Genomic DNA, 25,765 nt, shown 5'->3' with positions numbered 1-25,765 from the left:
GCCCCTCCTCTGCTGAGACACTCCCCCTCCAGGGTGGCTGCCACCATTCTCAGAGGAGCTGAGCTAACCTCGGTGAGGGCCCTGGCTAACCCCTGGGCCCTCACAGCCAGCTCTGAACTCCGTACAGAATACATGCCCAACAAATATTTACTGAGGTATGAATGAAATGTCTGTCACTTAAGTGACCTGAACAGCTTTCAATTTCTCTCAAGTCAGTTTTACTGATTATACCTCCAAAACCCCTTCCAGTGCAACAGAACAAGCAGTGGAAAGAAGGCCAGAAAGCTACAGGTGAAGGATGCTTAAAACTTTAACAGAAGCATTCCTGCTTCCCAGATTGAAATCATTCAAAGTAAGCTGGTGACAAAGTGAGATGCCAGGTCATCTACCTTACGGCTGCAGGCAGGGGTGGAGGGCATGGGGTCTGGTCTCCATCCTCCAGTTAGAAGACACGGGCACAAGGGACCACAGTGTGTGGCCCAAGTGGCTTTGTGCAAGAGTGAGATCCCTAAGAGGAGAGGACAGGTCCTCCTCAGTGCCTGTGCAGAGCCACACATCCCCACCAAACGAGGCAGACAAGACACCTCCGAAGGCAACAGGCCTCCAGCTGTCTCCTGCCAGGTCCTGCCACAAAAATCCATCCCTCCCAGGTCAAATTCTGTGACAGCACCCCAGTCGGTGCCAGTGAAGAAAGGCTGGGCTGACGAGGATCCCTACCCCAGGAGTGATGAGTCACGGTCAAGATGGGGCTGGAGGAAGAATCTTGCGAGAACTTGGTGAAGGGACAGCTCAGGTATGGCACACACATCCCAAGGACAGTGGGGAGCCTGAAATGAGGGCCTGTTTCCCCGACCTCCACTCCACACTGCCTCTCCAGTGAATGGAGGATGCATGACCCCAAGGATAGAACACAATTCTCCCTCCCCATGGTGAACATTCTTCCCAACCCAGGCCAGCGGGGCAGCCCCACCCACCATGGCAAGAACACTGGGAGGGGTGCTCAGAGTCCCTGAGTAGGAAAACTCACCTTAGAAGCAAGCTCTGGCCCCACAAATGGCCAAAGGTCTATCCCAAACAAGTTCTCGGCTGCCGCCAAAGCTGCCAAGAGCAAAGACGCAGCCACTGTGAGTGTGGGTGACGACTTAGAGACCCTCTGCAATTCTCCCCAAAACGGGGCTGGCTGGAGGAATGTGATGTGACCACAGGTGGGACAGACAGCCTTTTTACTCTAATAGTTGTGTGTTTATTTTGATAGTTACTGTGTATGGCAAGTTACAGTAATGTTCTATTTCAGGGAATGATACGAAGTTTCCTTTTAAAAGCAATATTTTCGAAAGTAAGGACACATGAGGATTAAATGCAAGGTGGGATCCAGGAACAGAAAAAGTACATTAAGGGGAGAACACTGGTCAAATACATCTGAATAAAGTCTGTAGTTTAGTTAGCAGCCCGGCACCAGCGTTAACTTCATTCTGGTACTGGTCCCATGGCTGGGTAAGATGTTCACTGCAGGGAAACACAGGGAAGGATACAGGGAAACTATGCCATTTTTGGAACTCTTTTGGAAGTCTAAAATCCCCACAAAATAAAAAGTTTAAAAGTACTCAAACTTTTAAAAAGTGAGTTGAAATGTTAAATAGGAAGTAAATCACAGTACAAACGGTACGAAGATGAGGAAAGAACCACTGGGGCCCTACGAGACTATCTGGAGGTGAACACAGGGGTCTGGTCACACACGTTCATTTCACTGATGAGAAAAGTGATGCTGAGAGACCAAGGGCTTTGCCCACGGCTGTGAGAGCTGTACCAATCCCACCAACCCCTGACGCCTGTCCTCCCCATCACACACCTGCCCAGAACCATCCGGGAGCAGGCACACCCAGAGGCTTTTTCCCCATAGGGTTCACTTTGGCAGATGACCCTCGATTAGATGCAGGAGAAAATGACTTTCATGGCCGAGGGAAAGCACAGCTCCTTTCAGACCCCACGGCCACCCCAAATAGGTGAGAAGAAATCTGTGCTGATCAACTGCCTGTATTGGATTCAATCAGAGACCTCAAATAAGAAAAAAGGAGATAGAGCCTCCCCAAACATCCCCCCTTTGGGGATTTTTGCATAGGCCAGCACAGCAAACGACAGCAACCAGCTCTCAGGCCAGCTCTCAGCCCCTGTCGCCTGTCTGCCCCTCATTCCTGGAGTTTTTCCCTTGGCCTCGAAGTCTAGTTCAGAACTAGCCTTCCCTTCCCAGAGGGACCCCTGAGCGGTGAGACAAAGGTCTTCTCGCGCCCTCTCACCCTCCCCAGTCTGGGCCCCAAGTGTGGGCAGCAGCCAGGAGCTGACACAGGTGCCCAGAGAGTTCTGTAGCGGGGTGACTGCTTGCCAGGTCAGGGCCCCGGCGGAGATGGGGGAGAAGGGACAGGCCCCACCACTTTCAGGGCTTTTCAGGGCCAGCTGCTCAGCATCCTTGGATATGAGGAGCCTTAGAGGCTCTCACCCACTTTGGCCCGGCCATGAACTTCTTGATGGCTGCCAGTTGACGGTGTGCATGTCAGCCCTGTTCTGGGCAGAGCCTCGTGTTCACACTCAGTCTCCCCTGCTCTGAGGTGCTTCCATCGCCCTGGGCATACTCAGGAAGGCAGCCCAGATTTCCGTGGGCATCCCCATCCCACAGAGTCCCAGGCCCTTCTTACAGCATGGAGGTAGGACTCAGGACTGGGGCTGACAGACGTAGCAGGCCCTGTCACATCCCAGTCACCCAGGTCCCCACATGTAAACTGGCAGGACTGGACTCGGGGCCACAGCCCACTCTTAAGGGCCACTGACAAGTCTTGAAGACCCAGGCTTAGAACCAGCAGGAGAGTCTCCTCTCTGGAAGGAGAATCCCAGAGCACCCACCACCACACCCCCCCTCTCTTCCCCTAGGCTGCTTGCTCCTGGTGCTTTGGCACTGGAGCCCCAGAGGGCACACAGCCCTGGCTAGCCCCGGGTCCAAACACCTCCCACAGGCAAAGTCAGATGCAAGAGAACCTGTTGGAGCAGTTTGGGCAAGACTATCACCTCCTCTTCCTCCTCCTCCACTTACTTCTTGGTGGGAAGGGACCTACCCCAGGCACGGGGCCAGGTCATGGCCACAGGCAAGGGCCAAGAGGGCTGGGGTTTTCAGTGTCTCCTAGCGTTACCTCCTTTCCCCCCCCAACCGTCTTCCTTAAGGAGCGTAAGATATGTCAAAACTGGTGTTCCTGCCGGGAACTGAGAGGAGGGAATAGGGGAAAGCTGAAGGCCAGGGAGGAGGCGGCAAAGCCACAACAAACCCCCTTACCCAACTCAGACACTATTCTGTCACCACACTCCCGCCCGGGGAACTGCAGGCCTGCCGGGTCTAGCTGCTCCGCGGGGGTCGGGGAAGGGTCCTGCCCTTGGGGACAAGGTCCGAGGGAGCTCGCAGGCCACGGCGGAGAGTGGGCGCCCCGGCTGCCACCTCGCCGGAGCCCCCACGGACGCCCCAGCCCTGCCGGCGTCGGAGCCCGCCACTCGCGCCTCTCCCGGGACCCGCGCCGGGCTGCGCGCCCGCTTCTCCCGGCCCGGCCAGCCCCGAGCCCGCGCGGGGAAAGTTCCTGCAACTTCGCAGGGGGGAGGCGGCGGGGGCTCCGGGCCTGGGCCTCCCTCTGGATGCCCGGCCTCTGCGGCCGCCGCGACCCCGCTGACAGGCGGCCTGGCCCGGGCCTGGAGCCCCAACTTCCCCGCGCCCCGAGCCCACCTCCCGGCCCGCGGGCCTCGCTTTGTGCGCGGCGGCCAGGGGCGCCCAGCGCGGGCCCCGTGCTTGGCGCCCCCGCCCTGGGCACAAAAGGGCGCGCGGCCCGGCACGGCCCAGCCCCGACCCGGGCGCCCGTAATGCGGCGGCGGCGGCGGCCCGTCCCCGAGCCGGGCCTGCGGGCGCGCAGCCGGGGGCGCGGGGCTCGGTCGGGCGGGGTGGCCGGGCCGGGCCGGGCCGGGCCGAGCGGCCGCCGCGCGCTCACCTGCCGTGGAACCAGTCCTTGCAAGCGTCGCACTCGATCATGAAGCGGGTAACGTCGTAGGGGAGCCGGCAGACGCAGTACACGGGCACCGTCGCCATGTTGCCGCGCCGCGCCGCCGCTCGGCCCCGCCGCTGCGCTGCCCGGGTCGGTCCGGGCCGGGCCGGGGGCCGGGCCGCGCGGGGGCGGCGGGGGCGGCGGGGCGCAGGCGGCGCCGCGGCCGGGAGGGGACGGGGACGGGGGCGCACGACAGCCCCCGCGCGCGCTCCCGGCCGGGCGCGTCCACACAATGCCGGGCGCGCTGGCTGGAGGGGCCGCGCCGGGAGCCGCCCGCCGGCCCGCGGGGCTCAGGGCGCGAGTGTGCGCGGGGGACGGGCCGCGCGCGGGACACAAAAGGGAATGGACGCGCGGGGGCGGCGGGCGGGGAGCCGCGGCCCCACCGAAGGGACCCCGGCCGCCGAGCGGCCTCTACGTCAGCGCCCCGGGTGGCGCCGCCTCCGCCCGCCGGCCTGGGCCGCCGCTCCCGCCGCCGGGAAGGCGGGCTGGGGAACCCTGCGGGGGAGAAGGTGGGTTGGGGGACCCTCCCGGGGGAGAAGACGGGCGGGGGGACCCCGCTGTGGGAGAAGGCGGGTGGAGGGATCCCGAAGGTGGAAGATAGGCCGAGGAGGGCCCCCAAGGCGGAAGGTAGACCCAGGGGTCCGCGGGCGCGAAGGTGAGCTGGGGGAGCCCTGAGGCTGAAAGTGGGGTGGGACCCCGGGGAGAAGGTGGGCGGGGCCCCGGGGAAAAGATGAGCTGGGGGAACCCGGGCAAGGCAGGCGGGGAGACCCGGGGTGCGGAAGCGGAGCCCGCAGGAGAGCCTTCCTAGTCTAGAAGGCCGACATGCAAATACTTGGCCCTAACTTTCTAATGACCCCCACGACGGTGGGGTGTTCCTCCTCCTCGACTGCGCTGCCTCCCGCCTCTGCCCGTTCCCCACTGAGTTTCTGGCTGGGACACCACTTCCCCTTTCCCCTCATTCCAGGCTGGGGACTGCCGCCTCCCTCGCAGGATCCCGCGGACTTCCCTGATGCTCAGCCCCAGAGGAAGAGGACAGAAGCCCGGGCGGGGAGTGCGCTGGCACGGGCGGGTCAGCTCTGTCAAGAGAGAGCTCCCTGGCATTTGAGCCCCCCAGGCCCGTGACCTAAGGGGCGACGAGTACGGGAACCCTGGCCCCCGTGTCCAGGGAGCTGAGCCCCCACGGTGGGGAGGAGAAGCGGAGGTGCGCTCTGAGTGGTCACTTGCACCCTTTCTAGAGGCCTTCCCTGCCCCACCAGCGCTGCATCCTTGGGGCATCCGCGCTGGGCGGGGGCCACATCCCTGCCTGCCCTTCCTCCCTCACCGTCTTTCTCTCCCCATCCTCCCTCAGCAAAATCCGCATCATGCTGGGAAATGCGGGCCACCCCTGCTCGGAATTCCAGAATCTCGGGAAGGAAAACCCGACCCAGTCTCCTAGCAGCATCCATAACAAGGCTCCTTAGCCCCTCGGCCCCTCACCATCACCGCCCACTTGCTGCTGCCAAGGGGCTGTTTGCTCCACGGCAGGCGGCTCAATTAAGGTCCTTCCTCCGACTGAGCAAAAACCCGCCCTCAGAGTCAGCCACCCACCCCCAACAAGTGACCCCGTGGATACAGACTCAGGGCAGTGCCCAAAGAACTGGGTATTGGGGAAGGGGACAGAGGAAGAAGTAGCTGGCCATAGAGGGAGAGGAAAGAGCAAGAGACCCCCAGCTCCCACACCTCTGGGCTGGCCAGGATGGCCTGCAATAGGCCTTCCTACCTGAATTCCGGTTGTCACTGGTTGCCTTCCTCCAGGGTGAAAGCCTGGAATTTTTTTTTTTTTTTTTTACATACTAAAGTTCTGGGAAAGAAGTAACTCTTAAGCCGTTGTCTACTATTATATATTATGCTCAGCCTGAAGGTTGAGAGCCCAAAAGGAGGGTTTCAGGTGAGTGGTGCCCACTTCCTTGATGGACACACTCTCTCCATCGCCCTTACAGCAGTACTAAAGCAGTCAGGTGAGCAGTGCCCAGATGAAGCTGGAAACTTCTAGAGGCTGCTGTGGTGCAGGGGAAGCTGCCCTGATGTGGGTAGCCCCCCATCCCTTTACACTCCTATTAGCCTGTTTACAAACAATGAGGGTAGTTTGCCAACATTTAGCAAATGCTTTTACCAGGACAGAGCCCTGGGCTCGGTTCTTCATGAGGTTTTACCAGTACCCAGCCAGATATTTGTCAGCACTTAGCAAATGCCTGGGTCATGATGGCTATTAATGCATACTCAGGACTCTCCTTTGGTGCCTTTAGGTATTGGTATTGGTGCCATTTCACAGAAGTGAAAACTGAGGCGCTAAGCAATTAAACACCTAGCTGGACAGAGGATGTCTGCTCCCTGGTGAGACGGCAGAGGGTGGGAGCCAGTGAGGAGCCCTCGGCTGATCTCCAAGTCCTGGGTCTGTGCTCCCTGCCCCGCAGCCACTGCACAGAATGTGTCTGGAGAAGCTCCGCCTCCCCTCTAGTCGTTCAGGGGTGTCCACCCCACCCACCTCCCAGCCCTGCCCTCCAGATGGTCTTCTGTGCCCACCTGCACCTCCTGTGCTCCGCCAGATACATTCCTCTTGTTCAAAGCCCTTCCATGGCTGCCTGTCGTCTGTGGGAGAAAACAAGTATCATCACGACCCCACAAGCTCCCTCTGTTTGGCTTGTCCCTATGGCTTCCCCTTTCTTTTTGTTTTCTTCTTTTTTTTTTTTTTTTAAATGGAGTTCACTCATGTTGCCCAGGATGGAGTACAGTGGTGTGGTCTCAGCTCACCGCAACCTCCGCATCCCGGGTTCACGCGATTCACCTGCCTCAGCCTCCCGAGTAGCTGGGATTACAGGCATGTGCCACCACACCCAGCTAATTTTCTATTTTTAGTAGAGACAGGGTTTCTCCATGTTGGTCAGGCTGGTCTCAAACTCCTGACCTCAGGTGATCCGCCCGCCTCCACCTCCCAAAGTGCTAGGATTTCAGGCGTGAGCCACTGCACCCAGCTGACTTCCCCTTTCTTTTCTCCATCTCCTTCGGGACACGCGCCTCCCCATTCCTCTCTCCTTCCCTGCTTCTCTCTCACTCCTCTACTGAGGTATTTATTGAGCATCTACTGTGTCCCAAGCAGTGTTGTAGACACTGAGGACTCAGCAGAGTCTCAGCTGTGTTGGAGTTCACATTGGAGTAAAGGGAGACAGTCAGTACATACATCAATGCATACAAGATGATTGGGTAGAAAGAAGGGCACTGGCTAGAGGGACACCCCCCCGAGAAGGTGAGCTGGGGGCAAAGGCCACGATAGGACTGCTGAGAGAGGGCAAGGAGCACAGTGAACTCACTCTTGCCTGGTGGTAAGGAGGGAAAGGCCCCAGAGAGGAGGAGCATGGTGGCCTTGGAAGTTCAGGTAGCATCTTACTGCCTCCCACACCTCATTGCCTTTCAAACTCAGTGGCCTCCTCTGCTTAGTAGTTAGCCAACTACTAACTCCCTCAACTACTAACTGCCTGGTACCTCAATGCCTGCCCACCACACCCTCCCTGTTGCCCAGGGCTCAGCTGCACTTCAGTACTTAGGAGGCTATGCCAGGGTCAAGATGTCCCTACCCATAACTCAGTCAGGCTGGCATTGTGCAGGTGCAGCACGGGTGGGCTCACAAGCTCCAGGGCCTCCACACACCTGCACCCTGGTGCTGCAATGACAGTGCCGCTGCAGCATGGATGTGTTTTATTCCCCTTCCTACCCAGCCATCAGCACAGCCTGCTCCAGGGCCTGTGGTTCACATATTCACTAAACGTGTTGAGTGCAAATGCAGGTTTTTTGGTAAAATTGGGGTTACATATACATAATATAAAGCTTACCATTTTAACCATTTTTAATGCACAGTTTGGTGGTATGAAGTACATTCACACTGTTGTGCAACCACCACCACCATCCATCTCCAGAAATTTTTCCACAGTCCCCAGTGGAAACTCTGTCCCTTATAAACACCAAACCCCTCCTTCTCCAGCCGCTGGCAGCCACCATTTGCTTTTTGTCTCTATGAATTTGACTCCTCTAGGTATATAAGTGGAACCACACAATATTTGTCCTTTTGTGACCATTTTATATCACTGAACATAATGTCCTCAAGTTTCGTCCCCATTGTAGCATGGGTCAGAATTCCTTTTTAAGACTGAATAATATTCCATTGTATGTATGTGCCACCCTTTGTTTCTCCATTCCTCTGTCAGTGGATACTTGGGTGGCATCCATCCTTTGGCTATTGTGAATAATGCTGCTATGAACATCAGCGTGCAGATAACTGTTGGAGTCCCTGCTTTCACTTCTTCTGGGTATATATCCAGAAGTGGGACTGCTGGATCACATGGTGATTCAATGTTTGTATTTTTTGAGGAACTGCCATACCATTTTCCACAATGGCTATACTATTTTACATTCCCACCAGGAATGCACAAGAGTTCCAGTTACTCCACATCTGCATCAACACTTACTATTTTCTGTTTTGTATTTGTCTTGGTTTTTTTGTTGTTGCTGTTTTTGTTTTTATTTGGTAAAAGTCATCTTTAATGGGTGTGAAGTGGAATCTCATTGTGGTTTTCATTTGCATTTCCCTAATGACTAGTGATGTTGAACATCTTTTCATGTGCTTAATGGAGAAACATCTATTCAAATTCCTAGACTCTTTTTTTTTTTTTTTTAATAGAGAGAGACAGGGTCTTGGTCCATCGCCCAGGCTGGAGTACAGTGGAATGATCATAGCTCACTGCAGCCTCAAACTTCCGGGCTCAAGAGATCCCAAGTAGCAGGGACTACAGGCAGGCACCACCACATCCAGCTAATTTTTTGTAGACACTGGGGTCTCCTTATGTTGCCCAGTCTGTTCTCCAATTCCTAGCCTCAAGCAGTCCTCCTGCCTCAGCCTCCCAAAATGCTGGATTATAGGCATGAACCACCTCGCTTGGCCTCTTTGCCCATTTTTGAATTGAGTTGTTTTCTGGTTGTTGAGTTTTAGGAGCCATTTATATAGTCTGGGTATTAATCCCCTTATCAGATACATGATTTGCAAATATTTTCTCTCATTCCATAGATTGCCTTTTCACCCTGTTGTGTCCTTTGCACAGAAGTTTTAAATTTTGGTGAAGTCTAAATTATCTATTTTTTCTCCTGTTTTGCCTGTGTTTTTGGTTTCATATCCAAGTAATCATTGTCAATCCAATATTATGAAGCATTTTCCCTAGTTTTCTCTCTCAGTTTTACAGTTTTAGCTCTTACATTTAGGTCTTCGATTCGTTTTAATTTTTGTAAATGATGTAAAGTAAGGACCTAACTTCATTGTTTTGCATGTGAATATCTTGTTTTCACAGCATCATGTTAGAAATATTGTCCTTTTCTCACTGAATTGTCTTGGCCCCTTGTTGAAAATCATTTGATCATATATATGTGAGGGTTTATTTCTTGGCTCTCTATTGTATTTTGTCTGTCTGTATGTCTGTCTTAATGTCAGTACCATACAGTTTTGATTACTGTAGTTTTGTACTAAGTGTGAAATCAGGAAGTGTGAGATCTCCAACTTTGTTCTTTTTTTTAAGACCATTTTGGCTACTTGGGGTCCCTTGAGATTCCATATGATTTCTAGAATGGATTTTTCCTTTAGAAAATTTATTTCTGCAAGAAAACATTGTTGAGATTTTCATAAGGATTGCAGTAAATCTGCAGATTGCTTTTAAGAGATTGACCTTTTAACAATAAGTCTTATAATCCATAGACACAGGCTGTCTTTTCATTTATTTGTGTCTTTTTAAATTGCTTTCAGCAGTGTTTGGTAGTTTTCCATTTTCAGTGTACAAGCTTTTTGTCTCCTTGGCTAAGTTTATTCCTAAGTATTTTATTCTTTTTGATGCTATTATAAATGGATTTTTTTCATAATTTCTTTTTCAGATTTTTTTTTTAAAGATGGAATCTTGCTCTGTCACCCAGGCTGGAGTGCAGTGGCATGATCTCGGCTCACTGCAGCCTCCACCTGCTAGACTCAGGTGATTCTCCTGCCTCAGCTTCCCGAGTAGCTGGGATAACAGGCATGTGCCACCACACCTGACTAATTTTTGTATTTTTAGTAGACACGGGGTTTCCCCATGTTGGCCAGGCTGGCCTCGAACTTCTGACCTCAGGCAATCCGCCTGCCTCGGCCTTCCAAAATGCTGGGATTATAGGTGTGAGCCACTGCATCTGGCTGTTTTAAGATTGTTCATTGTTAGTGTATGGAAACAAAACTAATTTTTTTTTTTTTTTTTTGATACGGAGTCTCGCTCCGTCGCCCAGGCTGGAGTGCAGTGGCGCAATCTCGGCTCACTGCAAGCTCCGCCTCCTGGGTTCATGCCATTCTCCTGCCTCAGCCTCCTGAGTAGCTGGGACTGCAGGCGCCTGCCACCACGCCCGGCTAATTTTTTTGTATTTTTAGAGAGACGAGGTTTCACCGTGTTAGCCAGGATGGTCTCGATCTCCTGACCTTGTGATCCGCCCGCCTCAGCCTCCCAAAGTGCTGGGATTACAAGCGTGAGCCACCGCGCCCATCTTTTCTTTTTTTTTTTTTTTTTTTTGAGACAGAGTCTCACTCAGTTGCCCAGGCTGGAGTGCAGTGGTGCCATCTCGGCTCACTGCACCCTCCGCCTCCTGGGTTCATGCCATTCTCCTGCCTCAGCCTCCTGAGTAACTGGGACAACAGGCACCAGCCACTATGCCTAGATAATTTTTTTCTGTATTTTTAGTAGAGACAGGGTTTCACCGTGTTAGCCAGGATGGTCTCAATCTCCTGATCTCATGATCCGCCCGTCTCGGCCTCCCAAAGTGCTGGGATTATAGGCATGAGCCACCATGCCCGGCCAACTAATTTTCGTATGTTGATTTGGTATCTTGCTCTTTACTAAATTCATAGGTTTTGGGATGGTTTTATGTCTGTGGACTCTTTAGGGTTCCTATATCTTGATGATCTTACATGAAGATATAAGATCATGTCATCTATGAACAGATAATTTTACTTCTTTTCCAATTTGGATGGCTTTTTTTCCTCTCTCTCTCTCTCTTTTCCTTTTTCTTGTGTAATTGCTCTGGCTAGGACTTCCGGTACTATAATGAATAGAAGTAGTGAGAGTGGGCATCCTTGGCCTTCTTCCTGATCTTACAGGAAATGCTTTCAGCTCTTCACCATTGAGTAAGATTTTAGCTGTCAGCTTTTCACATATGGCTTTTACTATGTTGAGGAAGTTTCCTTCTATTCCTAATGTATTTAATTTTTTAATCAAGGAAGGGTGTTAAATTTTGTTAAATGCTTTTTCTACATTAATTGAGATGACCATGTAGGTTTTTATTGCTCATTCTGTTAACATGTGTATTACATTGATTGATATTTGGATGCTGAAACATCCTTGCATTCTGGGAATAAATCCCACTTGGTCATGGCATATGATCCTTTTAATATGCTACTGAATTCAGTTTGCAAGTATTTTATTGAGGATTTTGGCATCAATATTCATAAGGAATATTGGTCTGTAGCGTTCTAGTATCTTTGTCTGGCTTTGGTATCATGGTAATCATGGTCTCATCGAAAGAGCTTGGAAGTATTCCCTCCTCTTCAGTTTTCTGTAAGAGTTTGAAAAGGACTGGTACTAGTTTTTCTTTAAATGTTTGGTACAATTCACCAGTGTAGCCATCTGTTCCTGGACTTTTCTTTGTTGTGAGGTTTTTGATTAGTGATCCAATCTCCTTACTAGTTGTAGGTCTGTTGAGATTTTTTGTTTCTTCATCATTCAGTCTTGGAAAGTTTTGTATGTCTAGAAATTTGTCCATTTAATCTAGGTTATTTTGTTGGCACACAACCAATGCAGGTTTCATACAGTGAACAAGGCAAAAACATTCCTACCTCCATAGATTCCATAGGCCAGAGCAAGAGACAGGTAACTAGTAATTGATAGGGGGTGGAAGATGTTAGAAAGGAAATACTAGCTCGAGGCTGGGTGTGTATTTGTGTATTTGTGAAAGATGAGTCGATTTGGTCACTGCATAGAAACTTCAAAGACTGGGCCCCTTCTTGGAGTACCTGGGGAAATTTTTTAAGCCATCTGGGCTTTTCTGACAGATATGAAAGTGACCCTCCTTGTTGACCATCTCTAGGATGGTCCTGTGATGTTTGGATGCAGTGAGCCTGTGGACAAGTCTCTGAGCCAGGTGACCACATTATTTACTACTATCCAAAAGGGTGCTGTTAATAAAGCACCAGAACAGGGGCAAACTGAGGCTATCCTGGGCAAACTGGCTGAGGATATCCTGGGCAAACTGGCTGAGGCTATCCTGGGCAAACTGGCTGAGGCTATCGTGGGCAAACTGGGACTGATGTGACCCTCCCTATAGCCCATACTGGCATCAGTTGAGTTTGTGGGGATGGACATGCACAAATGCTAGGAGCAGGCATGGTTTCATGAGGTCAGGATGGGTCTACACAGGTGCCTCCAGCTGTTTGCTTCCTGAACTGATGGAACTTGCTGGGCACAGCATGGGAAAAGGATATCCTGGTCCACCCAAGGTGCCCATAATCTGCTTGGGTAGCTCCCACCTGCCCTCTAGGTCATTTTTCAGAGAGGTTTCCCTGACACCTTCCTCCTACCCCCACCCATGTAAATTCCTCATTTCCTCTGCATTTGTCCTTCATAGAACTTACTACCACTGCTGTTGCATTTTTATTTTTTCTTGAGTGCACTTTCACATGACTGTCCTTTACAAACTCTGGTGAAGTCCCACAGCCAGTTCAGCACAGGGCAAAGCACATTAATGAAAAGCCTATTTTGCCCCATCTGCAGGTCTTTGGTCAACTTAGCCTGAGCTGTGTTAGGGCCAAGACTGGAGGCTTCCCTGGGGTACAGGGAGGAGTAACCAGGCAGCTTGGGGACCAAGGTGGGGAGGATGAGGGCAGAGCTGACAGGCTGGCCAGCGCAGGCTCCTGGCAAAAAGGCCTCTGCACCGTCTACTCCACAACATGAGGAGCTAAGTAGCAAAGGACTTTTGTCCAAGATATAGTGAGTAGGGGTAGGGAGTTGGGGCTAACAAGAAATCAGTGTATTCTCAGAAGAACTGAAAGTAGAATAAAAGGGAGGGAGGGATGAGAGTCAGCCCCAAGGTTAGCGTCCGTCATAAAACACATGTATTCTGCTGTCTGCCCCGCGCAGTGCAGGGGTGGGTTCCCTCTGAGCAGGGAGAAGGAATGCAGGGCAAGGAGGGGTGTCCTGGAAGGCAGAGCAGCCTAGCACTACCTTGGTCCTTGTTGGTGATGATACAGAGGAAGGTACAGACAGTGAATTATTTCTTAAAATTCTTACCTTTGGCCTGATTGTTTGGGAGATCATGAAACAGCCAGGAGAGACATTAGAAGTTCCCTGTCAATTGAAAAATGAAGAAATTATGGGCAAATTAAATGTAAGAGGCGAAATGTTCACCCTCACTAGAAATCAAAGTCATGCAAATAAAAACCCATTTTTTAACCTGTCAAATTGGCAAACACCAGTGCCTTGACTGTGCCCAGCAGCCAGGCTAGTACAGACAAACGGCTTCTGGACCCTGGATACCAAGCAGCATTCCAGGGCTAAATCAGCAGGAGCACCAAAAGACTCCCTTCCTTCACCCTTCCCCACTGGTGAAATGCTAACCAGGAATAATGACACTGGTCCTCGCAAGACCCACCTACAGGGTAGCGTGGATACCTGGAGCCCACTGGGCATCCAAGCACAACCCGTCCTGCCCCAAAGCCTTCAACAGACCACAGCACTGGAGGACACAGCAAGCCCTGTCCTCAGGGTGGCCATGGGGCTCTCCGCTCTCCACGGATTCTCCTCAGCTGGGTGCTCCATCTGCTGCTCCTGGCCCAGACCTGTGTTCCCAGATAGCCTCCACTCATGGCTGCATCATTTGCCCATGCCACCCATCTCCCCATCTTCTTTTTCTCATTTTCTTGCTTGAAATATTCTTATTTGTACACATGTATGTTGTCCCCCTACTCAAATGTAAATGCCAGAAAGGCAGGGGCCTTGACATCTATCCCATGGGGCCTAGGGCTGGACCTGACATGGACTCTCCCCAAGTGCTTGCAGAACAAGGAAATGTCCAACCATGCTGGTGGGGAAAGACTGAATATGTTACGGTGCAGCCCCACCGTGGAGTCTGTGGGACTGTGACAGGATATGGTATGGTAGGGAAAGGCAATCATCAAATGATGCTAAGTGGGGAAAATGTTACAAAATATTAACATGATTATTTTTTGTATAAGAAAAGAATCTATATATTGCATAGGAGAGAGACTAAATGTTAAAAACAGGTGTCTCAGGATGGAGGAGTCACTGGGGACTTCTTTTCCTTTTTGTGTATCTAGCCAGTATTTTTTAAACTTACCACAATAAACACATACTGCTTTTGAAAGAAGAAAAAAAAAAGTAAAACCTATTTTTGAAAAGGAAAAGAATAAATGGCCAGGCGGGAGGGCATACGACTTGCCCCAGGATATCATGCTGCCAGGAAGGTGAAACATCAGCATCACCGTTCAGTCCAGCCCGCACCAGCGCCACCCAGAGTCACTGGCCCTTAGGCCTTCCTCTGCAATTCTGGTGGTGTGGGAGGAGTGGCCAGGATGGCTCCAGCAAGGAGGGGTGTCCTTGGCCTCCTTGTTCCAGCCACAGGATCGCTGGAGCCCCAGCACCCTCTCCCTTCCTCTTTCCTTAATGCCCAAGCCTGCACCTACTGGGGCTTTAGGAGCGGGTGGACAGACCCAACCTGGAGCTAAGGGTTGGATTGCAGCCGAGTCCCTGCTGAGAGTGACCTGGAGCAAGCTGTGCTGCTCTCTCACCTACAGCAATTGCAGCTAAGAGACCAGAGCCACCGGAAGGAAGGAGCACCTGCTTGTCAGGGAGCTGAGCGGGACCCTTGACATGCGCGCGCTCCTGCTGCTGAGACTCTGCTGTTCAGAAGCCTGTCCCTCTCCCCTCTTAAAGCCAGAGGGCTGTCCCCGTCAGTTTGCTATTCTCAAGTGGGGTGGACCTGCCCCTTGGGAGAGGGAAGAAAAGTGCATGGTTGTCACGGTGGGAGAGGCACTGCCTAGCAATGGGTGGTGGAAGCTGGTGGGCCTGGAAGGTGTTCCTCCACAACGCTGTCCCTCTGCCAGGCATGTGCGATCCAGAGTGGGTGAGACTTGTTCCCGTCACAGGCAGGGTCCTCAGTGGAATCGTGTTTTTGAAAGACCGAGACGTCCGGGCGCCCCCATCTTCCCACAGCACAGAGACGGGCTGGGGGGCCCGCCACCGGAAGGCTGGCGCAGAGGGACTCAGCCGCAGGCCCGAAACAGCGGGCCACCGTCAGGGACGGGCGAGTGGGGGTAGGAAGAGGCCCTGGAGTGAGTGATACTGGCTTCACTTCCTTCAAACTCTGAAAGCCCGCCCCATAAAAAGGGGTGAATTCGTCTGAGGTCTGAACAGCCAGGACCAGGAGAGCTCTCAGGGTGTTAGTTGGAGAAACTGGCTCGGCTCGGGCTTTGCTGGCACTCGAGCTCCCGGGGTCTGCTCGGTCCCTCTCGGGACACACGGGTCTCTGCTGGGCCCGGCGCCGGCCTCGCACACAGAACGGGCTTCACGGCGCAGGCTCGGCCGCCGGGAGGAAAAAGCAGGGAGTAGGCCTCACCCACACGGACACGCCCCGCGGGCTGCGCGCGCACCTGGGCCTGCGCGGTGGCGGACCAGGAAGCGCCACGCAAGGCCCCGCCCCGCCCTTCCACAGGAAGGAAACGCGCCCCCGGGCGAGCGCCAGCCCCTCCCTTGAGCGGGATCGCCGCGGCTCTCCTGGCTGCCTCCGGCGCCGTTAGCCCACCATCCGCCGCTAGGGGGCAGCACGGGACGCTTTCCCCAGGCGTTCGGCGGACCTGGGTATGGGGACCTCATATCAGGCTGCAGAGAAGAGCCGTCAATCAAAAGGATAGCATGAAAAACGGACTATATTTCTAACATCCAGCTTTTAAAACGTGGTGGAGTCAAATTTATTGCTTCCTTGGGGCTTAAAAAAACCTTTTCTGTAAGTCTGCTTCATCAGAATTTTTTTTTTAATCCCCTTGGTTGCTTGAAATTTAGCTATCAAACAAATTAATCATATATTAATGTTCCTCTAAGCCGGAAACCTGGAATTACTTTGAAAAGGTAAAATATTTTTAAACTTTGGTTTTCTGATCTTTTCAGTAGTTGTTTCGATTTGAATTAAACCTCGGTAAAATTAGCTTTTACAAGTGAATTTAAAAGCCACGCCATACTTTATACTAAAAGAATAAAGATTTTTATTAAGCATTGTAAGTTGCATTCAATAGCCTTCAGATACACCACACCACAATCCATCGACAGTCAGTCAAACCCAACAGCAGTTCATTCTTGCACAATCCATGAGTTAGGGCAAAACTCCCTTCAACTTACAGTAAGATCCTACTTAGCTCTTGCGGGCAGGGGTTGGGGAATTACACCTCATTTCTGATCACTAATGTGATGAAGAGCATCAGAAGTATATGAAAACGATAAGAAGTGATTCTGATTTCAAAGTACATTGTTTGGAAACATTAACAAAAACATCAAAATGATAGAAGTATACCTGCTTCTACTAAATTCTTGATGGGAAAGTTCTCAAGAACAAGCAATTTGTTTCCTGCTACAGAAGGGGGGGGTGGTTTTTTTTTGTTTTTTAAGATCAAAGGGTTTTTTTTCACAGAATTTCATATTTGCTAATATGAAGGCATAAAACAGCAACAAAGAACAATAATGCATACAGCAGTGAATACACCAGGGTAATGTTGATATTCGAAACGGCTAGATAATTTTTGGGGGGCTTTAGAATAAATGCAACAGAGGTCAATAATCACAAAATTTTAAGGTTAGAGCAAGATCAGTCAATGACTAAACAGAGTTAACATCTTTTATAGGACTATTACTGATTATTAGCATTTTTGTTTTGCAAATGGGCACATACTGGTAAGAATGGAAGAAAGGACAATAACATGCATATTAACTACACACTTTAAAAATTATGAACCATGCAGAAGTTTAGCTCAAGTAGTAGTACTAATGGTCTACATCCGATTCAAAACCACATAGTTCATTGATCACAGATGCATGGTATTAGTCACGAAAGTTTCAGAACACATTGTGTTGATTTTGAAAGGTCATTTGCATCTTCTAAGATTTCAACTTTATCTCCATTTAACTTGCTTGTAAAGTATGTATGATGTATTGTATATTTAAAATCAGCAGAACGGCAATATTACTCTATAATTTTTTAGTTCTGATAGTTGCACTTTTTTTTTTTAACACAAAAGAACCACATCAACAGTGATGAAATTTAAGAAAGAAAAACTGTGGTTGTGCCTTATTTCTTTCATAATCATAAAAATCAAAGCCTTAAAGAAAGCTTCATTGTGAAACAGTAATGCAAAATCAAATATAATGGCATACATATGGTGCCAAATGCTAAAAATTATATTTTAAGCTATATATACTTAAAGACTGCCAAAATTTGTTTTCTTTATAGTTCAAGAAACACAACTATAGGCTTTTGTCATAACCAGTTTAAACTTTATGTGTACTTCATTTTAAGTGCGGGAGTCAAATGCTCTTCATTTTCTTTCTCTTTTTTGTTTTATTGTAGCATTTTGACTACAACTGGTTAAAACTAAAAATGTGTTGTTTAAATCTCTGATATCAAAGAGGGATCTGAATTTCCAAAGTCCTCATTTTTCTCTTACGGAAAGGACAAAATGTACATAACTGCAGGCTCTCTTTCTCTCCAGATATTCCTAAATCCTTACCCTTCCAGCATCCTTCACCCTCTATAAAAAATAAGTTTACTCTTCTTTATTTAAGACAGCTGCCTCCAGAGCAGCTTCTCTGCGGCAAGCGCTGTCTGTACTTAGTGCATTTAAATGAGGATTTGTATTGCACGTTTTAGAGTCATTATTCAAGGCACTTTCAGAGTGGCTGGGGGCCCTGGCGTCACCCGTGCTCCCGTTCATCTGGGGAGCCGGCTTCTCCTCGGCCATCACTCCGTTTTCAGCCAGGGACCCGTCTGAAGACATAGCAGAGGACTTCGATTCCCCAGATTTTGACTTAAGTTCTTTGGCCACTTCTTCTGCTGAAGCAGCGTAAGGAGGTCTGCCCTGTTTAAAATGAAGGACAACAAATGAGAAGGTGGTTTCTGATAAACAGTAGAGAGAGGATGCAAATGTTGGCCTAATGACACTCTGAAGATTCAACAGCAGACACTGCCCAGCTGGGTCCCTCTCACCCTGTCTTTGCTTTGACTTTTGGGCGGCAGACGCTCTACCTGTCTCTGTCAGTTCCCTCCACGGCCCCTTCTCTCAACTCTCTGTAGTTAATATCCTGAAAATGAGGGAGATTCCCCCTTCAGGAGATCTGTCTAATCCTTTGAATGGCACCAAATTGTTTAAAGTAACAAACGCCCCTCAAGAAGTCTTCTCTAAAACTGCGACTGTTCCCACCGCCACAAAACAAACAGGGTCTCCCACATCTGCCTGTGACATGCAGTAGTGCACATACCCCATTTCTACTGGGGAACTATACTCATTGCTAGGGAACCTCAACAAGAAATCTGCACTGATAAGCACCACGTTTTGTGAAACAGCTCTTCTGAATGGGCCTTCCCCGCTCCTCTGAATAGATTTAAAAATAATTCTCTGAAAAAAAAAAGGTCCTTGAGACTAATCCAGCCCATTTTCTGAAAGACATGGCTCTCTGTGAAGGCCATGAAGACACATCTTGAATTGCTTCTATCATTAGACCAGGCTCAACCTTGGCATGTGATACGGTGGCTCTGTTTCCTCTCCGTGACGGGCCTGTCCCATACACCGTAGGGTGTCTAGCAGCATCCCTAGGCTTCACTCATTAAAAGCCAGTGCCCCACACCAAGTCGTGACAATCAGCGTCTCCAAATGTCCCTTGGGGGCCAATCACCAGGGCTGAGAGCCGCTGTCATAGACTGACTTGGTGCTGAAGAAAATATGGATGGTTTTCACCTTCAAACGGTCATTTTACAGACAAGAACAGAAATCTTCCAGCTCTCGTCATCGCATCCCCTTCCCAATAAAGATGGTGGTAACTTCCAGCATCTTCTAGGCCTCCTATTCTGAAAACCAGGGTATTTGCCTTGTTGATGACAAAATCCATTCACTCAACCAGATGGAGATGTGACCCTTGCCTAAGGAATGACCTCCATAAACCAAGGGTCCCCACATACTCTCCTACAACAGCCTCTATTTTAGCTTCCAACCCTAAAATTTCAGAAATACTAACACACCTTCTCCATGAATCAATGCAATCATTTTCTTTGAACCTTGAGACAAGTAATACAAAACATAAAAATATAGCAGGACTGCTGGGCACGGTGGCTCACGCCTGTAATCCCAGCACTTTGGGAGGCCAAGGCAGGCAGATCACCTGAGGTCAGGAGTTCGAGACCAACCTGGCCAAAATGGTGACACTCCAACTCTACTAAAAATACAAAAATTAGCCAGGCGTGGTGGCACGCACCTATAGTCCCAGCTACTCGGGGAAGCTGAGGCATGAGAATCGCTTGAACCCAGGACGTAGAGGTTGCAGTGAACAACGACTGTGCCACTGCACTCCAGCCTGGGCAACAGAGCAAGACTCCATCTCAAAAAAAAAAAAAAAAGAAACTGAAAGTGGCTGTTCCAGCTCCGTCAGGGCCAGGCAATGCCTAAGGTGAGCCCAGCCCATCGTGTCACACCAGGCGGGAAGCCACCAGAGACACAGGGTCATGGCAAAGGGGAGAGACCACCTGAAGAGGCACTCAACAGCAAAATGATCTGGGCTCTAGGAAATGGACATTTGGTGAGCAGCTGTGTGCCAGTTACTGTGTTAGATGCTTGACAGCTAAAGCATTACCCTCACAGCCCTTCTGTCTGAGCACAGGCACTAGAAGTGCAAGCTCAGACAGGAGACATCCCTGAGGGCCCTGAACTGGCACAAACATCATGTTGTCTTCTTACCTGAATTGCTGCCTGGTTTTTGTAACCTCTGCCACAGTACCTTCCACCTCTTCCAAATGTTCTAATCACTGGGGTGGAAATAACTCCTCTTGGACGCCTAAATGAATTAAAAAGGACAACAGTAAACACTTAAATCTGTTACAGACATTTAAGATAGTATCAGATGACTTTGAAGCCATCCAGTCTTACACTTTATGAAGCACTGAATTAACCCATTGATGCCGGAAGTTGCCATTTTTTGAATTTTTGCAATCAGACTTTGGTATGACTTTGAACAGTAGGACATAAATAACTCCCACATGCTTCACGTTCCAATAATGGAACACTAGGTGTAAACAGATTAAGTATGATTATAGGGAAGATTTATTCCAAACAATCAATCTTATTTTTTTGGTTCATATCCAATACATTTGCAGTCAAATGCTCTACCCCGGAGCTACATCCCCCATATCCAATGTATTTGATTTGAAAACTAATACTTTAAAAATGCTACTTCAAAAAAATTGCTAAGGCACCTGGTTAATTGAAAATTGCATGGTTAATTATTTAATAATGGTTAATTAAATAATTACATAATACTATAAATGGGATCCTATGCAAACATTATAAATGATGTTAAAGGCCGTGTGCAGTGGCTCACACCTGTAATCTCAGCACTTTGCGAGGCTGAGGCGGGTGGACTGGTTGAGCTCATGAGTTCAAGACCAACCTGGGCAACAGGACGAAACTGTCTTTACCAAAAATACAAAAATTAGCCAGACATGGTGGCACATGACTGTGGTCCCAGCTACTCGGGAGGCTGAAGTGGGAGGATCGCTGGAGCCCAGAAAGTCAAGGCTACACTGAACTGTGATTGTGCCACTGCAGTCTAGCCTGGGTGACAGTGAGACCCCATCTTAAATAAATAAATAAAAACTAAATAATTAAATAAATGCAAACGATATTAAAGAATGTATCTAACGATATAAAAATGTTCCTACTAAACTTCCAAGTCAAAAAAGCAAGTTAGAAGTTGTTTTCGTTATTTATACAAAAGACATTTTCGTGGCCCAGAACTTACCCTCTAGCTGGTCCTCCGACAGAAACCACCTGCAGGGGGAAGGGCCCCCGGCCCCCACGGCCCCGCCTGCTCCCGGCCCAGTGGCCAACCACAGTGCCAGCTATTTCTAGTTTGCCTCCCTGAGAAGGTATAGGTTGGACTCCTGCACAAAAAATAAATGAAAAGACAAAATCTTTACAATCACAGAATTAAGAATAGCAAAAAGATAAAAGCAAGAAACTTCTTTCCAGTTTTGGTTTATATTTACTATGAAGCTACTTTCTCCTGTTTTGTACAATTTTTTATTATGTAGTGTATCTATGTGCACACTGTTTGACTTAAAACGATTGTGAAGAACCCATGACAACTGAATTAGGTTACAACTGCAAATGTGCAAGCCTTTTTAGATAGAAACAGATTCACTAAAGTGTTGTCATCAGGTGCGTTTGGCATGCCTTCTATACTACCAAGATGGAAATCTGCAAACTCAGAATGTTTTTCTCTTTAGGCAAATACTTCCAGGTTTACTACCTTAACCGAACATCATAGAATCAATAAACATAGCCTGTATTTCTTATTGTATTTTTAAATTAGAATTTCCATAAGCAAAGTCACAAATAGAAATTTACTAACTTCTTTTGATTACTGCAAATCGTAAGCTTTCTGACCTAAGAAAATTCTCTAATTGCTAATTAGCAGCAAAACTTCTGATTAAAAACAAAAAAATAAGCAAATAAAACCAGACCCCCAAGCATCTTGTTTTCTGACAGTGGAAATGGATAATAATAAGCTATCATCTTGGTGTTAGCTGTGGCAATTCAGCAGTGTCCAACAGAAACCTACAACAAGCCTTATATTTTCTTGTAGCCACATGAAAAATGTACAAAGAAACAGAGAAAAGAAGTTTTAATAATGTATTTATTTAACTCAGTGTATCAAAAATAACACTATTTCAACACGTAGTCAAGATTTTTTTTTTTTTTTGAAACAGGGTCTCGCTCTGTCACCCAGGCTGGAGTGCAGTGGCGCAATCATGGCTCACTGCAGCCTTGACCTCCCAGCTCAAGCGATCCTCCCACCTCAGCCTCCTGAGTAGCTGGGACTACAGGTGTGCACCACCACACCTGGCTAATTTTTAAAATTTTTTGTAGAGGCAGGGGTCTCACTATATTGCCCAAGCTGGTATTGAACTCCTGCCTCAAGCAATTCTCTCTCCTTGGCCTCCCAAAGTGCTGGGATTACAGGCATGAGCCACTGTGCCTGGCCCAAGATAAAAAAATGATGAGCTATTTTAGTCTGCTTCCCATTTTAAGTTTTAAAATCTGATATATATTTTACACATTCTAGCCAGAGCTGAAGTGCTCAACAGAGCAGTGGCCAGCAGCTACTATACTAGGCAGTGCAAATCTGAGTTCCAGACACAATTTTAAGAAAATTAGGAAGCAGGTTCCTTTTATCATTCCAGTCTAAAAATTCACTTCTTGCCCTACACTATCCACAGTGCAATCTCCCCTCTCCCTCCATCTTTGATCCCAACTACGGGCCAGCCTCAGTTTCAAGGCACTAGAAGGAGCTGAAGCAAATCAAGAAGCAGAGAGGAAACATGGCTGCGAGCTGCGTAAGGAGCAGTCACAGAGCAGAGTAGCACCCTGCAGGAGGCCGGTTTGCAGACAGAGGAGGCAGAGAAGCATGCAGCTGCACCAGGGAAAGGAGAGGCGACCTGCAGACAGAGGGGGTGACCCACGGCCAAATCTGCAAGAGTCACCTTCCCGCACAGTTCCCTTGCTGGCCTCCCTAACTATCCCATGTAATTGAGTTGGAAAAACATTGTTAATCAAGAAAGGCTTGCCCATCCTCAATGTGACTCCAAAATCACATCTGAACAGTCAGTCCTGTTATGTGACTTGATGGGCAGGTTTAGATCTGCAGTCCCAAAATGCGGGATGAGGTCAAAGACACAGGTGACTGGCTTCCGATTACAGCCCCGTCACAGGACACTGCTTCCTGTGCTAAATGTTAAGACCCTTTTCTCCTTTGCAAGTCGAATACAAATGCAAAGAGAAGCACTGGGAATCTACAGTAAACTGCCTTGTTTATATTCCCAACATTAGATCTGTGTTTACAAATGCTTCTGCGAAACAAACTGCGACAGACTTTTTATGTCAGGAATTCTGTGACCATTAGAATGTTCTATACAAGCATGATAATCTTTACCAAAAGATGGCTGCTTGGGAAAGAAACGCCACTATTAGTCAGCAGCTCATCCTATGAACACGAGGCGATGGTCAGGTTACCCAGGTGCACAGAAAGGTTCTGTTCTAGGTGGACACTCAGTGGTCTACCCTGAAAGGAGAGACTGGCCACAGCAGGGCCGCTGCCGAGCCCTGAGAGCAGAGAGTCTCAGGAGGAGCGGTCAGTGAGGGCCAGAGCGGGGACCCAGAAGAAAGGCCGTTCTGCTGGAGGAAGGGCTCATGAGGACAGTAGAGGAAGGAAGGCGCCAGACGATGGAGCGAAGGAAGTGCTGGCAGGCAGAAGCTCTGGGAAGGGGTGGGTATAATTACCGCCCTGGGACTTGCTAGTCCTGCTGCTGTCACTGCCTGAGAAGGCTCCGCAGTGTCCCGATGCTGCCGCCACACGGAAGGCACGGTAAGGGCCTGTTGCTACCGTTTCCCCATAGGGGCCTCCAAAGCCACAGACGCCTGTGGGACCCGGGGTAGAGAGAGAGGGGAGAAGTGTAAGGGACAGGACTCAGGGCCCTGCTGGATATTCGGGCAGAGTGGCCCCTGCCTCCTCCGGCTGCCATGGAGGGGTCTCCTGGCCCCTCTTGTCACCTCGCTGTCCTGTGCCCATGGTCCCTGGGGACCAGCATTGTAAGGCCACCCTCCCTGCAGCAGGTCGTTCAACAGGGCACTGGCATGGGGCTCAGGATGCGCCCTGGGAGATGAGTCCTGGAAAATGGCTCTCTCTGCCCTGGGTGGGCTTATTTTCCTTATACATGAGAAAAAAATATATCTTAAAATGTGAGCAGAGTTTTCAGCTTGACTGACAGATTTGACGATGCAGCTTTTGCATTCGCAGCAGCAGGTCCCTCTCCCCTATCTCCAGGATCAAACTTGCTCCTCACGGACTTGAAGAACTGCTGCTGCGGGACCTCCAAGACCAACAGTGACAAGGTCAACACAGCAGATGGGCTTGCCTATAAGGGCTGCACGTTCTTTACAGGAAAATGGCATCTGTTACCCACAGGATCACGTCCCAGTCAACTCACCTGCAAAGCCTCTGCCCCTGCCCTGAGAGGGTGGGACAGGCCCAAAGTGCCGCGGGTACGCAGAGGTGGGGTAGAAGGGCAGGGCAGGAGGCGGCGGGAAAGGCAGCGTGTGGCTCTGCCGGGAGAAGCTGAGCCCCTCGAGGACACTCTGGCGCATCTTCTCTACCTTGGCAGCCTGATCAGCCTGGAAGTCAAGGACCAGCATGTGAAAATGCCATCCACAGGGGGTTTTAATTGAATTTAAATGAGCGCTAAAAAATAAGATCTATCAACTGTACAGTGGGTTCCCTTTATTCATGAATTCTACATCTGCACATTCACCTACTTGCTAATGTTTCTTTGTAACCACAAAAATCCATACTCACGGCAGTTTTCTGGTCATCTGCAGACTTGTGCAGAACACAGCAAAAAGTTTTGTTGCCTGATGCGCTGACCCCAGCTGAGGTCAAACAAGAGAACGCTTGCCTTCTTGTTTCAGCTCATACTGAAAACAAGAATCCTTTTCACAGTTTATTAGGTGCCACGTGTTTCACATTTTTGTCCTTTTTTGTTGGTGGTTTCACTGTTTAAAATGCTCCCCGGCTGGGTGCGGTGGCTCACGCCTGTAATCCCAGCACTTTGGGAGGCCAACGGGGGTGGATTGCTTGAGGTCAGGAGTTCAAGACCAGCCTGACCAACACAGCAAAACACTGTCTCTACCAAAAATACCAAAATTAGCTGAGCATGGTGGCAGGCACCTGTAACTCCAGCTACTTGGGAGGCTGAAGCAGGAGAATCACTTGAACCTGGGAGGGGGAGGTTGCAGTGAATCGAGACCGCACCACGGCACTCCAGCCTGGGCAACAAGAGCGAAACTCCGTGTCAAAATAAATAAATAAATAAACAAATAATGCTGAAGTGCTGTCTGGTGTTCCCAAATGCACAAGGAGGCTGTAATGTGCCTTACAGAGAAAATACATGTTACAGAAGCTACTGGCTGTGAGTTCAATAATAACGAGTCAACAATCCATACTATATAAGGTGTCTTTAAGCCAAAATGCACATGCAATAAGATTATATAGATTGGTTGACAAAAATATGTGTCCAGAGCCTTGAAGGAACCCAGCGCCTTGTATTTCCCCTAGGAGCAATGGTTCAGTATTGACTCATTTGGCATTTGAGGTGAATTTTAGAACATTACTACCACAAATAAGGAGAAACCATGTTACATCAGGAGCTTGGCTCATCCTGGGTACTGAAGTGACATTTAGTGACACTCAGCACCAGGCCCAACCTAAAACAGAATCTTGAAACAC

At 49.4% G+C, this 25,765-nt stretch overlaps 3 protein-coding genes across 13 annotated transcripts in view; 1 reads left to right on the top strand and 2 right to left on the bottom strand.

Moving 5' to 3' along the window:
• Positions 1 to 4,206, bottom strand: part of PHF2 (PHD finger protein 2) — a 104,906-nt gene extending 100,700 nt beyond the window's left edge. Inside the window, exon 1 of the mRNA XM_028835353.2 lies at positions 4,017 to 4,206. Coding sequence (XP_028691186.2) covers positions 4,017 to 4,114 — 98 coding nt within the window. The 5' untranslated portion in view covers positions 4,115 to 4,206. The remainder of the gene's footprint in view (positions 1 to 4,016) is intronic.
• Positions 4,207 to 4,246: 40 nt separating this feature from the next.
• Positions 4,247 to 6,677, top strand: LOC114672650 (uncharacterized). 2 transcript variants are annotated; one of them, XM_077966390.1, is made up of 3 exons: positions 4,247 to 4,579; positions 5,061 to 5,271; positions 5,419 to 6,677. In XM_077966390.1, exons 1-2 carry the CDS (start codon positions 4,303 to 4,305, stop codon positions 5,078 to 5,080), a joined length of 297 nt encoding a protein of 98 aa, XP_077822516.1. In that variant the 5' UTR covers positions 4,247 to 4,302; the 3' UTR covers positions 5,081 to 5,271; positions 5,419 to 6,677. The 2 variants fall into 2 exon arrangements, with proteins under 2 accessions (XP_077822516.1, XP_077822515.1); XM_077966389.1 differs by lacking the exon at positions 5,061 to 5,271 and having other exon boundaries at positions 4,252 to 4,579; positions 5,419 to 5,875.
• Positions 6,678 to 16,407: 9,730 nt separating this feature from the next.
• FAM120A (family with sequence similarity 120 member A) overlaps positions 16,408 to 25,765 on the bottom strand; it is a 115,871-nt gene continuing 106,513 nt past the window's right edge. For 6 of the 10 annotated variants that reach the window (XM_015117278.3, XM_028835349.2, XM_028835351.2 and 3 more), the window contains exons 14-18: positions 24,471 to 24,654; positions 23,764 to 23,901; positions 21,224 to 21,365; positions 20,164 to 20,260; positions 16,408 to 18,294 (exon numbers count right to left, since the gene is read on the bottom strand). In XM_015117278.3, the coding sequence (XP_014972764.2) occupies positions 17,983 to 18,294; positions 20,164 to 20,260; positions 21,224 to 21,365; positions 23,764 to 23,901; positions 24,471 to 24,654 (873 nt within the window). In that variant the 3' untranslated portion in view covers positions 16,408 to 17,982. Of the gene's footprint in view, positions 18,295 to 20,163; positions 20,261 to 21,223; positions 21,366 to 23,416; positions 23,902 to 24,470; positions 24,655 to 25,765 lie in introns of all 10 variants that reach the window. The other 4 variants (XR_013404964.1, XR_013404965.1, XM_077966384.1 and 1 more) reach the window with 2 other exon arrangements.

This window comes from Macaca mulatta, chromosome 15 (genome assembly GCF_049350105.2).
Source record: "Macaca mulatta isolate MMU2019108-1 chromosome 15, T2T-MMU8v2.0, whole genome shotgun sequence".
In the NCBI taxonomy this organism is placed as follows: Eukaryota; Metazoa; Chordata; class Mammalia; order Primates; family Cercopithecidae; genus Macaca; species Macaca mulatta.
Note: the sequence above shows the minus strand (reverse complement) of the source record. Positions and strands in the feature narration are given on the sequence as shown.

Bases quoted from the DNA above. Each gene is read 5' to 3' on its own strand.
- LOC114672650 (XM_077966389.1), top strand. From the start codon at position 4,303: ATGCCGGGCGCGCTGGCTGGAGGGGCCGCGCCGGGAGCCGCCCGCCGG. The intron at 4,580-5,418 runs GTGGGTTGGGGG...ATCCTCCCTCAG, and splicing joins GGAACCCTGCGGGGGAGAAG to CAAAATCCGCATCATGCTGG.